Source organism: Schistocerca gregaria, chromosome 5 (genome assembly GCF_023897955.1).
Source record: "Schistocerca gregaria isolate iqSchGreg1 chromosome 5, iqSchGreg1.2, whole genome shotgun sequence".
In the NCBI taxonomy this organism is placed as follows: Eukaryota; Metazoa; Arthropoda; class Insecta; order Orthoptera; family Acrididae; genus Schistocerca; species Schistocerca gregaria.
Window position 1 is genome coordinate 237,881,650 of NC_064924.1, and position 19,446 is coordinate 237,901,095.

Below are 19,446 nucleotides of genomic sequence, written 5' to 3' on the forward strand. Positions count from 1 at the left end.
ACACACGCGAGACAGATAGAGAGAGAGGAGGGGGGGGGGTGGGGAGAGGTGGGGGAGGGAGAGAGGGGGGAGAGAGAGAGAGGTGGGAGAGAGAGAGAGGAGGGAGAGAGGGGGGAGAGAGAGAGGGGGGGGAGAGAGGGGGGAGAGAGAGAGGGGGGAGAGAGAGAGGAGGGAGAGAGAGGGGGGAGAGAGAGAGGAGGGAGAGAGAGGAGGGAGAGAGAGAGGAGGGAGAGAGGAGGGAGAGGGAGGAGGGAGAGAGGGAGGAGGGAGAGAGGGAGGAGGGAGAGAGGGGGAGGGAGAGAGGGGGAGGGAGAGAGGGGGAGGAGAGAGGGGGAGAGAAGGGGAGAGAGGGGAGGGAGAGAGGGGGAGAGAGGGGGAGGGAGAGAGGGGGAGAGAAGGGGAGAGAGGGGGAGGGAGAGAGGGGAGAGGGGGGAGAGAGAGGTGGAGGAGAGGGACGGGGGAGGGAGAGAGAGGGAGAGGGACGGGGGAGGGAGAGGGATGGGGGAGGGAGAGGGATGGGGGAGGGAGAGAGAAGGGGAGGGAGATAGGGTGGAGGGTGAGTGAGAGGGGGAGGGGGGAGGGGGAGAGAGGGGAAGGGGGAGATAGAGGGGGAGTGGGAGATAGAGGGGGGAGGGGGAGAGAGGGGGAGGGTGAGAGAGAGGGGGGAGGGGAGAGAGAGGGGGGAGGGGGAGATAGGGGGGAGGGGGAGGGACGGGGGAGGGAGAGAGAGGGAGAGGGAGAGGGGAGGGACGGGGGAGGGAGGGGGACGGGGGAGGGAGAGAAGGGGGGAGGGAGAGAGGGGGGGAGGGAGAGAGAGGGGGAGGGAGAGAGAGGGGGAGGGAGAGAGAGGGGGAGGGAGAGAGAGGGGGAGGGGGAGGGAGAGAGAGGGGGGAGGGAGAGAGGGTGGAGGGTGAGTGAGAGGGGAGGGGGAGGGGGAGAGGGGGGAGGGGGAGAGAGGGGAAGGGGGGAGATAGAGGGGGGAGGGGGAGGGAGGGGTGTGGGAGGGGTTTGGGAGGGGGGAGTGAGGGGGGGAGGGAGAGGGGGAGTGAGGGGGGAGGGAGAGGGGGAGTGAGAGGGGAGGGAGAGGGGGAGTGAGGGGGGAGGGAGAGGGGGAGGGAGAGGGTGAGTGAGGGGGGAGGGAGAGGGGGAGGGAGAGGGGGAGTGAGAGGGGGGAGTGAGGGGGGAGGGAGAGGGGGAGGGAGAGGGGGAGTGAGGGGGGAGGGAGAGGGGGAGGGAGAGGGGGAGGGAGAGGGGGAGGGATGGAGGGAGGGGGGAGGGAGGGGTTGTGCTATTTAGATTAGATGCCCTAAGAAGCTCAATAGAATATGGTTTTAGAAATAGCCAAATAATACCCAGAAACTTTCAAAAATTTATTTGAGCCATTGGGATGGACTCAATGTGAAAGGAGACCTAGTGGCCTGAAATGTCTGGGCATTTATAAGTTGGGGCAAATGACCCGTATAAATGCCTGTGTGAATGCCCAAAATTCTTAAATGCCACAAAATTTGTGAATTTTTAGCATTAACTGACAAGCAGCATTTACAATTTTTTATAAGCAGATATTTTGTACTGGAAAAGCTTTTGCAACTCTGCTTTTTTATTGGTTGGGCATCTTTGACATCTTTAATGAGATCAATTTTATCATCCTGGCAGTGCAGTCATATGGAAGTAGGTACAGAAAGGAGCAGAATAGGAAACTATAGTTTGTCTCAAATGTTGCTACATATGATAATAAAGCAATTTCTTCTGTTTAAATCATGCATTCTAGCAGTAAAAACTTTAAAAAGTACTTTTTAATAAATGCCCACATTTTGGGCATTTAAAACTGCTTTGGGAAAATTCCCATTTATATATGTCCTGCCCACTGGGCATTTGCCTGGCCAACATCACTAATCGCACCTGCCTTCATACATTCCCATCTAGCGAGTATCAAAATAGCAGACACTCCATCTATTGAAAGTATAATGATTCTTATCAAGGGTTATATTGGAATTATACCTAAAAGAGTTTTAGTGACAGTAGAACCTTGATATATTGTTTCAGAAATATTATGCAGCTGAATGGCAAACTGAAATTTCTAGTTTACATCACAAACAGTAGAAAGCAAGTCCTTTGCAAAACAATTCAGTTTTGCATAATAAGTTAGAAGGGGAGTCCAAAATAGTATTGAATTTCAATATGAGAGGCTTTCATTAAAGAGATAAATATGAAGCTGTATTACTAAAAATAAAAATATGATGCTGTATTACTACGGATTATTGGGTTTATGGTGGCAGTAAGTATAAGAGGTGAGGGTGCGGGTCACCAGGGAGTGTGTGGTGATGTTAGGAGGACTGAATGGGAGGATGGAATGTGACCTGGAGAGGGAGAATACTTTTAAGGAACACAAGTGAAAGTTGTGCCAAATATTTCTTTACACAATTTTTATCAAAGTGGTGAAATCTGGAATGAGTTTGGTGGATGACAACAACCAGAAGTTCATGAGAGGAAGATATGTTTCTTGTATGAAAACTGTGTATTAGAGATACAGAATGAAGGTTGGGAAAGACAAGAGAAGAAGGCAAGACGATACACAATAATAAGTAACTTAAGAGCATGGGGTCAGATCAGAGGGCGGCGAGTGAGAATGCGTATATAGACACACACACACACACACACACACACACACACACACACACACACACACACACACATGTGTGTGTGTGGGGGGGGGGGGTGAGGAAGGAATGGCTGGCAGGTACAAGGGTTATGTTTGGGGGTGGGGGGTGGGGGGGGGGGAGGGGGAGGGATGGACAACTACAAAAGATCCTTGAAAACTTCCAGATAAATGGCAATGACGAGAAAAATAAACATAGGGTTGAGGTGACTGATGTTGAAAACCGTCCTAAGAACTGAATACATATGTGCCAAGAGAGCAAAAATAAAATCTAAACTGAAAAACACCAAGCGTGCAGGGAAAAGAAGAGGTGCTAAAACAGTAAACTGAAACAGAGAGCTTTGTTTTTCTTTGATTTCATTTACTTTGTTTTTTCCTTGTGCTTTTCTTTTGTACTTTGAAATTTCTGTGTGCCTGAGTATTGATTGTGCCCAATGCATTTTATTAATGCTCTTGTTGAGACAAATGATGGGAAAAAGGTCCCTCTCGAGTAAAATTCCAATTGCTCCTTGCATTCTCACCTACCTTCATCAACATTCAAACTAAAAATTTAGACATTGTTCTAAAACATATTTAAGACCTGGATAAAATAACAAGGAGGCAGCTGAAGTAAGACTTCAGAAGTGTGTAGGAGACGACCACTTACAAAAACCTGAGTTAGTCAGACTTCCAAAAATACATTATTAACTCATCCCTTGTATTCCATGGTGTAAGTTGAACCGAGAATCTTAAAATTTGTACCACATTTGCCTTATTTTTAACTAAAATAGAATGCAGCTCTGCAAACAATCTTTGTCTCTGTGCTCTTGAATGAATACAAAATGAGACATGCTGCGATAATTATGACACAAGTATAATAGAATACTGTACATCATCCAAATCTGTTGTTTCTAAAGATGTGTATGAAGGATCTCGGGTGTGTCAGTAGTAGGACGGCTGCCACAGCACAGTTACTGATGTTACCAATACAGCAAATTGTTCATTTCCAGCCACTTTGCTTCCCATTAACCCACTATACCTCAACAGTGAGGGATAAGAATGTACAGAGACAGCTCTCTGAACCACAAGATTGTCAGTACATATCTCCTTCGATGCCACATATGCTAAGTTATCTCTCTGAATTAACATGTTCCCTGGAACTCAGTAAAATGACACATTCTTTGCAAGCCTTTGTAGGCAGAGAATAAGTCCCAGGTAGTCCATAGTTATCTGTTTATTGGTACATATGTTACGTAAAATGAAGAACCCTCAAGGACGCTTAATTTCTCAGCAAAAAGTATCCATCTGCTCCAATTCAGCGTGAAATACTTGTAAATTCATTTGGTAACTGAACCGAACTGAGAACTGGTTCAGGGAATAGCATAGAACAGCTGAGAGAATGGCCCTTCTTAGACCTAATAAGTAAATATTGTCATTCAGTTGTATTACTCATCCAGAATTTCATATCATTTAGAGTTCAAACATATCTAAGAGCATTAATACTCCTCGCCGTGTGGCAGTTGTTTGAACATCCTCAGAGTTTCTTATTGCTATCTTTAATATTTTTAGACACTTTCTGTGTGTATTGCTTGTTCACAAGTTAGGGGCACTCAATGAGGAGGATTTTAGCACCCTTATGGAAATAGTAGGAATGAATGAGGGAACTTTCTCCCTGCAACCAAAAGGGTGTTGGGTTCAGTGCATCTGGTTGGAATTTGCACATGGCACTCTGACAGGAAATTGTGGCTGTAGGTAACTGGAATGTGCGCATCAGCAGTTATGTGGATCACACCCATTATGTGACCACCAACTTCTTGGTACTACCATAGTAGCCAAATACAGCCAGTAGATCCTCCAGCATCAAGTCATTGATCACTTCCTGCTGAGCTGTGTCTGCAGGAGCTGAAAACTATACTGAGAGGTCTATAGTTCAGAATGCCACTTTAGAAGTGCTGAACTCCTCATATGAATAAAGCACAGAGAATATGCTCTCAGCAGTTCAACCCAAAGAGCAGAAGGTAACAAAACACAATAAGATGTTACACAGTCCCCACAGAGCAGAAGTGGATCCTCGACATCTACAGATTCGTATGGTTACACCATATGGAATGTATACTACAATGGGACTTCTTCCAAGTTTCTGGTGAGGGAAAGTGAGGTACGATGCTTCATTAAAGAAGATCATAACAATACCTTTATCCTTCGTCTCACTGATCTTCTCTTTCCAGTGGAGGTTGTAACCTATTAACATTGGTGTATTAGTATCTTTAAAATCTCTCTACCTGATGAGGCTTAAGCTGAAAAGACTTATCTGTGTTGGTAATTTCAGCTGCTCCACCTATGTCATGAAGCCATAAATATTTCACTGCTGTAAAGGTGCCATTTTACGAGTGAGGTTTTTCTATGCTTGTCTCTTCCCCCTTGCTAACGAGATAAAATGCATGTCTGGGAGTTCAAGGAATTGAATGGATGGTTTCCTAAGGTAAGACATCATACTCCAGTACTACTTCAATGGACGAACTCTCCTCAAGCTCTCACACAAATTATGGGCAGTTGGATGGTTTTTGTCTCACTCCTTTATATTTATGTTTGCTCATTTGCCATTGTTCTTTCAGTGGCTACATTGGCAGTGATTATGATTTTGGTGTACTGTTTGTTGTATTTTGTGCAGCTCTTTGTTGCGATTTCAATTCCAGTTTCTGGTGGTTTCTGTACTTCACGTGGCTAGTCTGCTGGTTACCAGAGTGATAATGGATGCTTTCAATCGCAGTAGCATGTGTTTATGCTTTTGCTGCCAGCCTAGATCTGGGTGTACATATCACCTTTGGCAACAGGCTTATTAACCACTGAGATGAATGTCAAGAATGTCGGTGGCTGCATCAATTCGTATTATTACATCTCAGCCTAAGGAATTTGTTTGATGAGTTTATTCTCGTACATCTTCTTTTCTTCCTGAAAACTTCTGCAATTTAGGCTCCATGCTGAGTCACTGGAGCAACTCTCTCAGAATTGTGCATACGAGTAAGTGAACACGGCTTTAAAGGCTGCCAATCCACATTTGCCTTGTGTTGCCTTGTACTATAATGAAGCGTTGTGTGACCATGTTGCTAGCACTTCAGACATCACAGGAGGTTTGGTAGATGTGACCACATTTTTAGATGGAGGACCCTTTCCTTGGTGTAATTCAGCAAATTATACAAACCAAAAGTACTAATACGAGCATCAGTCTTTCCAAACTCATCACTGACTCACTTCATTAAGTTTTTGAGTTCCAATACTACTTCATCAGACCAATATGTTGCATCAGTATATACAAAACATGCCAGGAGACCACACACTTGTTAAAGTTAAGGGAACTATGATTTTCCATCACATTTTCCTACCATACTTAAAAAAATTAAGTAGTTGTACAATTTGATTAGCTATTGTCATTTCAATAAAAATAATTCTGAAGAAGTTTACTGATTTTTGAGCTGGTTGTATACAACACTTAACCCGAGATTCGTGTAAAAAATAAAATGCAATAAAATTGAACTCATTATCTGCACTTTAAAATGTTAGTCATCAATTACTTTATCATCAACTGGGACCCACTTTGACTAGCACAAGTGAGTTGTTGTTGTCAGTTTGAAATCTAATGACACTACAAAAGAAAGAATTTTATGTTGAGCAAACACTAGTTAAAGAGAAGTAAATAATAAAGAAGTAGTTGTTAATACAATAGATGGGAAGTAAATATATCAATATACTACTTATGTGCTGATGAAGTACAAAATAATTGTTATGACCTGCAAGGTTAGCATACAGGATTATTAACATCTTTTGTAATGAGTGCAGATAATTAGTGTTTCAAAATGAATTCCTGGAGTCTACTCATATTTAATGAGGAAAAAAGTTAAAGGCCTTTCAGAGACAATTTGTAACAGAGTAAGTTAAGGAAATTTGGACTATTTGAACTGAACAGTAAGTACATATAGTTTGACAGCAACCAATAGTGACCTAACATCTCTAACAAATGTGCTATCCATGCTTGAATAGCAGGCAGTACATAACTCACATTAAATTCTACACAAGTCATAGTTCACAGGAGTGTGAAAATTTAACTACTAAACACCCAAATCATGTGTAAACTGTGAACATTACGTCCTGGTGATATCTAAGGTTTTCTTGGAGTGATTGATAGTCTGCCCAATGTAAGACATTTGCATGGATTGTAATATAACACACCCAGCTTTCAGAGACCTAGATTATTGTTAACTTTACTAAGCATACATTTTATCTTGGCAGAAAGGAGGGAAATACACTGCGTGTCATGTTTCTGTGGAATCTACCAAACTTCCCAGATACTGGGCCAGCGGACGATAGATAAGCAATTTTTGGCTTCTCTTCCTCAGTCTCATTCTCCACTTCTTTTTCCAATTTTCTTGATTTTGAATGCACTGTCCATTCAATTGGACGATTTGAGACTCCATTCCTTCAGAACAGTACTTTTAAGCATTTTAATTCTTCAGTGAGGCTTTTCTTGTCTCAATGTGTTTCCAGCTCTATGGACCAGAGACTTTAGCACCAAATTTCTCTGTGACAAAAGGTGATGGCTCGAGGCATAGAGACAGAGGTCAGGGGGCATAGGTTTTCCATACACACTGTGGCCCATAACCTGTTCATTCTTCTCTTAACTGGCACGTCCAGGAAAGGGAGTTGTTCCTGGTTGTATTACATGCTCCCATTTCTTGGCATATGAGGGTACATCTAGCACTGTTGAACATGATCATTTTGGTGTTCCGGAATTATGGTGTTGGGAGGCGTAATAGGCCATGTGGGTGTACAGATCTCCAACATGATACACTGACGGTCAATGTTATTGTGACACTATACTCCTTCCCCAAGTACGTCCTTTTCAGAGATGCATTAGGTCTCGACTTCATTTTTATGGATGGCATTGCACCACTGCATCATGCAGTGCAGGTGGAGGAGCTCTTGGAATTAAAGGGTATTCAGAGAATGGACTGGACTGTTCATTCCTCCGACTTAAATCCCACTGAGCACATGTGGGATCATTGGGACATACTGCAGCCCTGCCACAAAAACTTTTTGCCAACCTTGTAGCCAATTGGGAGCACATAGCACTGTCATCTGTGGTGATCACATACCCTGTTCAGGACTTTTAATAAAAGTTTAGTTTTTGTTCATCTTATTGTGTATTTCTTTCAGTTACCTTGTGCACTATGCTGTATTGCTATGCATGGTCTAAGTGTCACCAATCTATGTTACTTGGCAGGCACCTCAAGTGTTAGTTACTTTCATATTTATGTTTTGCACACTAGTGAAGCTCCCAGCACATTCCCCAAAATAACAAACCAATTATTGGAACTGATTACAAATAACATGAATTGAGGTTTCACTACAGAAAAATACTTTACATCAATAAGAAATAACATCGAGGAATATATGCTATATCCAACCAAAAGGAACCATTCAATGATGATGATTGTGCTACTCTCAACATTCAGATTTTATGCTGCAGGCTACTAGCCAAACATGATTTCTAACAATAAACATTTTTCGGCTGTTGGAGAAGTTTCACGAGTTCTTGTTGTTCCCCTCCATCATTACAACATGACACCTTCAATAAGAAATACTGCGTATGCAAGATATATACCTGTGGACAACATATGGTAACCGAGTCAATAACTGAAATAGCAGTACTGCAAAACATGACTCGTGCTAATTTAGATCAACATGAAACCCTTCTCATTTGATCTAAGTTTAATGTTACACAACAGAGCAAAATTGTGAACTGCGTTCCTTTTCTGAAGTAAGGTCAAAATTGATTTCCAGTCAGCTAAGTCCCCCAAAATTTTAGGAGCTTATGACTGTAGAAACGTGTTGCTGAATATTTCATCATCCCTTTTAACTATAACAGACACATTTCAATAGTGATGTACCCCTTTATCTGTTGTAGTTTACACTTTGGATGATAATAGCTCTGATGAACAAATATACTGAGAGCTCTTTGGTGGTTTGGTGAGTTACTGGTCTATTTCACCCATTGGAAAGGTTTGGTTTAGAAAAATATCTTCATTCCATGACCAGCTAGAGAAATGTGTGTTGATTCAGGCAGAGCTCCACATACTTGAGCAAGCTTTATAGAACAGAGGTGCATCAGAAGCCTCAGAAGTTTCACTTCAACAGCCAACTCCTGTTGTTCCACTTATTTCCAATTTCCTTTCTCACGTAGTTTACTTATTTTCCAACTGTTTTCCTGTGTCTTCTAACTTCAAATATTTTTGAATTTTGCATATTGCTGTTTTATATGGGTTGAACTCCTTTTCTCAATGTTATGCACTATCTCCCTTGACTTAGGGTGAAGGGCAACAATTCTGCCTATCTTTGAATCATGTCATTTTGTTCAACTTTTTCCTGTATCTTTTGCTGATGAATGACACACACCATGAAAGCTAGCAAACAGGTCAGCTTTTGTAGGTGTTGATATTACATTACTGCTTTGCATACAGCTGCTTACTTTACCTATCTTTTGTTACACAAAAAGTGTGATTTCATGTTTCTTTTTGCAAATAGTGACAATATATAGAATCCTGTTGATATGGGATAGTTGGAAGATGAAATGGTGATCCACAAAGCTCTACAAAAAGGTGTCTACTGGCCTCAAGGTCATGCTTTCAATGTGATATGAATGAATTTTGCTTCATTCTACTTGGGCTTTCAGATTTCACATAAAGATAACATTAGTTTAATGGCATTATATATGTCAAAAATGTAGACTTTCACTGCAGGAAATATCATGTCCAATATAATTTTCTGGGCTGTTATCCCATGGGTCGGTTGATGAATTCTGTGTCAATTGACACAGAATTCATCAACCGACCATGGCATAAGAGCCTGGATAATTATAATGGACATTATACAGGGTATTACAAAAAGGCACGGCCAAACTTTCAGGAAACATTCCTCACACACAAAGGAAGAAAATATCTTATGTGGACATGTGTATGGAAACGCTTACTTTCCATGTTAGAGCTCATTTTATTACTTCTCTTCAAATCACATTAATCATAGAATGGAAACACACATCAACAGAATGTACTAGCGTGACTTCAAACACTTTGTTACAGGAAATGTTCAAAATGTCCTCTGTTAGTGAAGATACATGCATCCACCCTCCGTCGCATGGAATCTCTGATGCGCTGATGCCTGCCCTGGAGAATGGTGTATTGTATCACAGCCGTCCACAATACAAGCATGAAGAGTCTCTACACTTTGTACCGGGGTTGCGTGGACACGAGCTTTCAAATGCCCCCATAAATGAAAGTCAAGAGGGTTGAGGTCAGGAGAGCATGGAGGCCACGGAATCGGTCCACTTCTACCAATCCATTGGTCACCGAATCTGTTGTTTGAGAAGCGTATGAACACTTCGACTGAAATGTGCAGGAGCTCCATCGTGCATGAACCACATGTTGTGTCGTACTTGTAAATGCACATGTTCTAGCAGCACAGGTAGAGTATCCCGTATGAAATCATGATAACGTGCTCCACTGAGCATAGGTGGAAGAACATGGGGCCCAATCAAGACATCACCAACATGCCTGCCCAAAAGTTCACAGAAAATCTGTGTTGATGTCGTGATTGCACAATTGCGTGCGGATTCTCGTCAGCCCAAACATGTTGATTGTGAAAATTTACAATTTGATCATGTTGGAATGAAGCCTCATCCGTAAAGAGAACATTTGCACTGAAATGAGGATTGACACATTGTTGGATGAACCATTCACAGAAGTGTACCAGCTGAGGCCAATCAGCTGTTGATAGTGCCTGCACACGCTGTACACGGTACGAAAACAACTGGTTCTCCCATAGCACTCTCCATACAAAGACGTGGCCAACGTTACCTTGTACAGCAGCAACTTCTCTGACGCTGACATTAGGGTTATCATCAACTGCACGAAGAATTGCATCTTCCATTGCAGGTGTCCGCGTTGTTCTTGGTCTTCCCCAGTCGCGAGTCATAGGCTGGAATGTTTCGTGCTCCCTAAGACGCCGACCAATTGCTTCGAACGTCTTCCTGTTGGGACACCTTCATTCTGGAAATCTGTCTCGATACAAACGTACCGCGCCACGGCTAATCCATAAATCATATGGGCATCTGCCAACTCTGCATTTGTAAACATTGCACTGACTGCAAAACCACGTTCGTGATGAACACTAACCTGTTGATGCTACATACTGATGTGCTTGATGCTAGTACTGTAGAGCAATGAGTTGCATGTCAACACAAGAACCGAAGTCAACATTACCTTCCTTCAATCGGGCCAACTGGCGGTGAATCGAGGAAGTACAGTACATACTGACGAAACTAAAATGAGCTCTAACATGGAAATTGAGCGTTTCTGGACACATGTTTTCTTTATTCGTGTGTGAGGAATGTTTCCTGAAGGTTTGTCCGTACCTTTTTGTAAAACCCTATGTGTGTCAGTTGTTGCTCTCATGTTCTACTTGACTATGCAGCAAGAGGAATGCATGGTAGTAACAGCACAACATCTAGTGCATTACTGTTTATTTCACAGACTAATGCTGATGGAGAGAGAGACTATCTCTTCTGGGAATATGTTTATTAATATCTTACTAAATGGACCAATCAGTTACAGAAATATCAGTTATAAAATTGTTCTTAAATCACGTTAACCAAAATAGCAATTATTAAACACTTTCAGAGAATTGGCACTGCAAATGCTTCATATTTTAAAAACTGTTTATGATCAATCTACTGTACTTACAACTACAAATATCTTATCTGGTGACTACTTTCCAAACTCACAATGGTTCTGTCTACCTCATTTTACTAGCATCTCAGGGATGCAGGACAAAATTAAATGTGTCTCCACTTGTCTGAGAAGTAAACATTGTAAAAACAGTCCATGATAGATTAAGACTGCCAGATCAAACATTGAACATGGAGTCTTGTTGTCATAGGAAATACTTTTACCAACTGAGCTATCCAGGAATACCCACAATGATACACAGAATTTCAATCTGTCAGGGCTGTCTCATAACTTCCAGGCTTGTTTTGACTGCATTTTTGGTACTGCATAATGACAGAGTAAGAAACAATAATATGTATGGTGCTAGTAGTTTTTGAGATTGGGTTTCATGTTACAACCGATTTTCTTGATATTAATATTTTAAATGCCAGATTTACTGAAAGGAGGTTACTTAAAAAACTGGCAGCTGATTATGAATGTCTTCAATTTCAAATGTGTGGAACTTTAAAAGTAAAGATACAGCACTATGTAAACACTACACAATATTATACACATAAGTGCACATACTGTTTACAGACTAGTAGTAACTTTCACAACATACATCTACTCTGTACACTGTCAAATTGAAATAGCAAGCAATACATCACACAGAATTCATAATACCAAATGAACTGAATTTTATGATTAAAACTGCACATTTTAGTACTGTAAAGGGATAACACAATAAAAATAAAACATGATAAAGAATATTGACATAATAAAAAAGAAAGGAAATACTCATAAAAATTCTGAAACATTGCTGTATCAGATGCAAAGCCAGCATTTTACAAAGTGTCTGAAACTGAGCAACAAATTTAGTTCATGTTAGGCATCATTAGGGTTAAACCTGGTAATTTATGTCTCTAAAGCATAATTTTCAGCACAGAGAAATCATGTAACTTAAAATTACAAACATATGGATTACTGCCCAAGCATTTAGTAATAACAATATCACAAATTGGAAATCAAGCCTTAAGCTTGGTGTAAAACAGTCTGAGTTCTGTGTCTGTCTCTGGCTAGCACAGTAGTCTAAGAGACAAAATATCTGAAGATGACTACTTTTCATCAGTCGTAAAAGGAAGATTTCCTATTATTTGTGCCAATTCTTTTTATTGCATACAAACACAATAAATCACAAGGAAAGGCACAAACTAAGTTGAGAGAATATCTCCTGCTTGTATTACTCCTCATAGTACACTGTGCATATGTAGGTACACAGCTACAAATCTGCGCAAATGACATAGGTATAATGCATTTTCCTGTTACCAGATGGCTGTATGGCATGATTAGAGTTTACTTGCCACATAGCTCTATCAGTTAGTGTATGAATTCTGTAAATAGGGTGCTAAGACTGACAATATCAGTTGGAAGGCATGCAAGCCACTTCAACTTTGGTAGTTTCTTTATTAAGTCAGCAAAGTTAACTATTATAAATTATCCACATTAACAGTTTTGATGTATTGCTGTCATCAACAGGTGTGTGTGTGTGGGGGGGGGGGGGGGGGGGGAGGGGGGTTTGCATTTTTTAAAGTAGCTTCCTCCAAAGCTAAAGAAAACACTACTGTATACATAAATGCCAAGAATAATTTTACTGAAATATAAGTACATTTCACTGCACAATATGATAACATGAAATAGAAGTTAGTCTGTGTTATGATGTGCCAAGGCTACAGAAACAAACATCGCTTTCACTTTATGATATAGTTCAGTTAAATGTACTTATATTTTAATACAGTTGTCAACATTCATGCATATACACGTATTCATTAAATTTAGACAAGACATTTTCCTTCTTAAACAACAGAAAATCCAGGATGTAATGTAACAATATTATGAGAAGGAAAGTTGCTACCCACAATGTAGCAGAGATGCTTAGCTGCAGATAGGCACAACAAAAAGACTCTCACAATTAAAGCTTCCGGCCATTAAGGTCTTTGTCAACACTAGACAAATGTGCATGCATGTCTGTGTATGTGTTTGTCTAGTGTTGACGAAGTCTTAATGGCTGAAAGCTTTAATTGTGAGAGTCTTTTTGTTGTGCCCATCTGCGACTCAGCATCTCCGCTATATGATGAGTAGCAACTTTCCTTCTCATAACATTTTGCTTCTTATCATTTCACTTCTGTTGATGGCAATAATGCACCAAAATCAGCATTGAAAATGTTATGACAATTAGAATTTCTGACTTGTAAGTTTTATTGTAGGAGGTCAAGAGTCACAGTACAATTAAATACACTCCTGGAAACTGACATAAGAACACAGTGAATTCATTGTCCCAGGAAGGGGAAACTTGATTGACACATTCCTGGGGTCAGATACATCACATGATCACACTGACAGAACCACAGGGACATAGACACAGGCAACAGAGCATGCACAATGTCGGCACTAGTACAGTGTATATCCACCTTTTGCAGCAATGCAGGCTGCTATTCTCCCATGGAGACGATCATAGAGATGCTGGATGTAGTCCTGTGGAACGGCTTGCCATGCTGTTTCCACCTGGCGCCTCAGTTGGACCAGCGTTCGTGCTGGACGTGCAGACCGCGTGAGACGACGCTTCATCCAGTCCCAAACATGCTCAATGGGGGACAGATCCGGAGATCTTGCTGGCCAGGGTAGTTGACTTACACCTTCTAGAGCACGTTGGGTGGCACGGGATACATGCGGACGTGCATTGTCCTGTTGGAACAGCAAGTTCCCTTGCCGGTCTAGGAATGGTAGAACGATGGGTTCGATGAGGGTTTGGATGTACCGTGCACTATTCAGTGTCCCCTCGACGATCACCAGAGGTGTACGGCCAGTGTAGGAGATCGCTCCCCACACCATGATGCCGGGTGTTGGCGCTGTGTGCCTCGCTCGTATGCAGTCATGATTGTGGCGCTCACCTGCACGGCGCCAAACACGCATACGACCATCATTGGCACCAAGGCAGAAGCGACTCTCATCGCTGAAGACGACACGTCTCCATTCGTCCCTCCATTCATGCCTGTCGCGACACCACTGGAGGCTGGCTGCACGATGTTGGGGCGTGAGCGGAAGACGGCCTAATGGTGTGCGGGACCGTAGCCCATCTTCATGGAGACGGTTGCGAATGGTACTCGCCGATACCCCAGTAGCAATAGTGTCCCTAATTTGCTGGGAAGTGGCGGTGCGGTCCCCTACGGCACTGCGTAGGATCCTACGGTCTTGGCGTGCATCCGGGCGTCGCTGCGGGCCGGTCCCAGGTCGACGGGCACGTGCACCTTCCGCCGACCACTGGTGACAACATCGATGTACTGTGGAGACCTCACGCCCCACGTGTTGAGGAATTCGGCGGTACGTCCACCCGGCCTCCCGCATGCCCACTATACGCCCTCGCTCAAAGTCCGTCAACTGCACATACAGTTCACGTCCACGCTGTCGCGGCATGCTACCAGTGTTAAAGGCTGCGATGGAGCTTCGTATGCCACGGCAAACTGGCTGACACTGATGGCGGCGGTGCACAAATGCTGGGCAGCTAGCGCCATTCGACGGCCAACACTGCGGTTCCTGGTGTGTCCGCTGTGCCGTGCGTGTGATCATTGCTTGTACAGCCCTCTCGCAGTGTCCGGAGCAAATATGGTGGGTCTGACACACCGGTGTCAATGTGTTCTTTTTTCCATTTCCAGGAGTGTAATATACACGTATCTGAAGACATATTGATACAACATGGTAAAGAAAGATAACATTTTATATACGAAGATGGTTTCTGTTCTTTCGGACATGGCTGGATGAACATTGGGAAATCTCACAACAACTAACACGACACAACAAAATTAATACTTTGCTAGCTTGGAATCACTCTGTGAAATTAAACGGAACGCCACACACTTTGCTGAAATATGGCAAGAAGTTTAAGACCAAGAAGTCAATAAATTTGGAAAAATTGTAAAATGTTTACAATTTATAATAAAACATTACTTACTATAAAAAAAGACTCAGACACCTATTATTTCTTCTGTCAAGCTGCCTGTCGGATTTGTCAGCAGAATGCAATATGAAAAGAAATGCCAAATTATGACTGAAATTAATGAAATAAATGGGAAACTGATAAATCAAATGTGAGATAATGGGAAAAAGAGAATATAATGGAGGAGTCAAACTAACAATGATCTATAGGAATAAAGACGGTAATAAAGTCTTTTTAAAATCTGTAAATCTCTTCAACAACTACTGTCAAGATAGGAATTCTGCAAGGACAACAAAATTAAAATTAAGGTAATTAAAGTGCATTTATCTTATACAGCAAACTAATTTTTCCATTCTCTGTCTATCAACAATAGAAGCTGGGGAACAAGTGGTGTGTGAAGGAAGGAGGAAGAGTAGGGCAATTGTCTAAGACAATAACTACCAATACTTTTCAAGAGGTAGTGGATATACGCACTCACATAATATAACAGTGGTTGATCCTTTTACCAGGTATAAAAGTGCTTCAAGGACAACAGATTTAACCAAATAATATTAAAGGCTTATAGAAAAAAAGATCATGCTCTCAATGCGATAATGTAGTTATTTAAATATAAGTTTACTCATACAATGAAATTTTCTTTGTCACACAAATTTGAGAAAGGAGATTTTTAATGGACATTATGACCTGAGGGTACAAAATAATCTAAATCTGACATGTGTAACAAAAGGGATTACATATAAATAGCACAGCAATATGGAACTGCAATAGTTCTAACTACACCAAATGGAGTTACATGGAACGAGTTACTAGTTTGAAATAAAATCTCTGCAACAGTATATTAAATATATGAGAAATCAACTTGCTTATATGCACTTGAATAATTGCTAAGCTTTTTAATTTTTGGCGTTACTAGTTATGGGGCTTTCTTTGTCTTGTACACAGACATTTTGAAACAATTACGAACAATATTTTCAGTTTTTAAAGTTGGAATTAATGCCAAATACAGAATTCATAGCAACACTTTATAAATTACATGATACATATTTTGTTTGGTGCAGATGGTACACACAAATGTGAAGGATCACTGTTAGAATGGCTAAAACCAAGTAAAAATTATCTTAAAGTATGGATATATCACCCATCAAGGTCATTTATCTAAAACTCTTGATATGTGTACAATAGATGTTTGAAGGAAAATAAATATGATGGCTACAGAGGCATAATTTGTTGAAGAAAGAACAATGAGCAACTGACAATTATAGTCAACAGATTCATTAGAGTTTTGAATGAATTATCACTTGGCAAAACACTAAAATTTTGCTTGGAACAATAAAGTACAAGTCAACACAACCAGTATTTAAAGAATCATATTTCTCAAAACAGAGGATGATGTCTCATTGTACACTCTAACCTTATTTTTCTTCAAAGTGCAAATGTGTAGTTTCACTTACGTGATTAAAACACAGAAGAAAGGAACAGCTCAGGTCAAAGGTCTGGATAACAAAATCACAGTGGCTCTTGATAATGATCTATAAATTGAAGAGACACCAAAACTGATGTAGCATGCCCACATGTTGACTTTGTAAAGTGTGCATCCTGTGTTTAAACAGTTAACCGACATTCAACATCTGCACTTCAGTAATGAAAAGGGAAGAACGTACAACGTGGAACTTATATTTTGGGAAATATGACAGAGCAAATGGTGCATATGTTAATAGACACAGTTTCATGAAATGTTTAGCTTTATGTCAATTAATATCTCATTTATTACTGCTATGTAACCTGTGACTCGGGCTTCTGTAGTCTTTAGATTTGTTAACCTTCAACCCAAATATCTATTGCACACCAATGCAGAGTTTTACTGATAAGTTATCTTTATGTGTGTTAGAAAAGACAAAACTCTGCCAGAGGCATACTGCAGAGGTGGTGAGATAGGCTCCTGCCAAGGGTGCAGGTATATTGAGGGCGGGGAAAAAAAAAAGACAGAAGAAGAAGAAGAAGAAGAAGAAGAAGAAGGGGGAGCATGGTCAATTTAAAAATTAACTGTGTGAGGTATGTGATGTTTCATACCCCTCATGATCCCGTCTTCCGCCTATGACAAGAAGACTTTCCTTTGCCTCATGACTGTAAATGCATGCAGTTGTTACAGTGTCATTTCTATAGTGTCACAGAACCAAGAAGTAATGGACACTATGGAACGTACAAGTGGTGTTCAATACATAATGCATAACACTTTATTCCTGAAAGCCGGTTGGTTGTATATTACTTCCTTCTCTTTTGGTTGCAAAATCCTATTTTTCAACATAATCTCCGTTCAATGCAATGGCGCTATGCCACCTTCCTGGGTGGGCATGTATGTTAGCATGGTAAAACTCCACTGGTCAACATCGGAGCCAACATTTGCTCCATCAGTGACCTCCCTATCACCCTCACACTGCTTCTTGTGGAGTGCATCCTTCATTGCGCCAAACGGATTAAGTTGGAAGGGGGTGAGATCCAGGCTTTAGGGTGGATGGGGAAGAACAGTTCAATGAAGTTTTGTTACCTCCTCTCGGGTGCACAGACTTGTGTGGGGACTTGCGCTGGCATGGAGGAGGAGTAGGTCATTTGCATTTTTGTGGTTTTGAAGATGTTGAAGTCATTTCTTCAATTTCCTGAGGGCAGCACAATATACTTCAAAACTGACTGTTGTACTATGAGGGAGGACATCAAACAGTATAACCCCTTCAAAGTTCCAGAAGACTGTCACCATGACTTCACCAGATAGGAGTGAAGCTTTCATTTTTTCTTTTGATAAGAGGTGGTGAGAAGCCACTCCATGGATTCTCATTTTGTTTTTGGTTAGAAGCGATGAATGCATGTTTCATAGGCTGTGACAGTATTCAACAAAAAATTGTTACAATCAGCCATGTAATGCACAAGCAATTCCACACATAAGGTCCTCTGCTGATCCTAATGATCTTTTGTTACTTGAAAAGGAGCCCTATAGGCACATGTCTTTGAGGAACCCAACTGGCAGAAGACAGTGTCAGCACTACCAATAGACATCCAGTTGAGCAGCAAATGTTTGTGCTGATCACCTCAAATGAGAGTGTGCGCACAATCCAACATTGCAGAAGTCACAACTGTGCGCACTGACCAGCATCGGCCATGTTTGTGCGACTTTGTTGCTATGATGTCAAAGACACCTCACCCAATGACTCACTGTGCTGTTGTTCACTGCCAGATCTTCATAGACATTCTGCAAGTATGTATGAATATCTGCAATGTTTTGGTTTTCTGCCTCTCTGCTTGGAACGCATCTCCGTTTCTTTTTTGTGTCATCAGTCTTCTGACTGGTTTGATGTGTCCTGTCCCACTACTAATTCCTCTGCTGTGCTAACTACTTCATCTCAGAGTAGCACTCGTAACCTATGTCCTCAAGTATCTGCTGGGTGTATTCCATTCTCTGTCTTTCTCTACCATTTTTATCCTCTACAGCTCCCTCTAGTACCATGGAAGTTATTCTTTGATGGCTTAAACACATGTCCTATCAACCCTTCCTTCTTCTTGTCAATGTTTTCCATATATTCCTTTTCTTGTCAATTCTGCAGAGAACTTCCTCATCTCTTATCTTACAGGTTCACCTAATTCTCAACTTTCTTTTGTAGCACCCTAACTCAAATGCTTTGATTCTCTTCAATTCTGGTTTTCGCACAGTCCATGTTTCACTACCATACAATGTTGTGCCTCAAATATAGAGTCTCAGAAATCTCTTCATCAAATGGCTCTAGAACTTAGAGCTGCTTAAAGTTAACTAATCTAAGGACGTCACACACATCCATGCCTGAGGCAGGATTTGAACCTGCGACAGTAGCAGTTGCGCAGTTCCGACTGAAGTGCGTAGAGCTGCATGGCCACCAGCGCTGGTAAATTGCTTCATCAAATTAAGGTTTATGTTTGGTATTAGTAGACTTCTCTTGGTCAGGAATGCCATTTTTGCTAGTGCTAGTCTGCTATTTATCTCCTCTGTTACAGATACATTTTGGAGGCTACAATATCACCACCATGTATCGGAACTTTAG

General features: G+C 41.4%; 1 protein-coding gene across 1 annotated transcript in view; it reads right to left on the reverse strand.

Annotated features, from left to right (window-relative positions):
* Positions 1-15,397: 15,397 nt before the first annotated feature.
* The window catches only part of LOC126272586 (anoctamin-8-like), a 144,005-nt gene continuing 139,956 nt past the window's right edge, over positions 15,398-19,446 (reverse strand). The window contains exon 11 of the mRNA XM_049975512.1: positions 15,398-15,442. Coding sequence (XP_049831469.1) covers positions 15,434-15,442 — 9 coding nt within the window. The 3' untranslated portion in view covers positions 15,398-15,433. The remainder of the gene's footprint in view (positions 15,443-19,446) is intronic.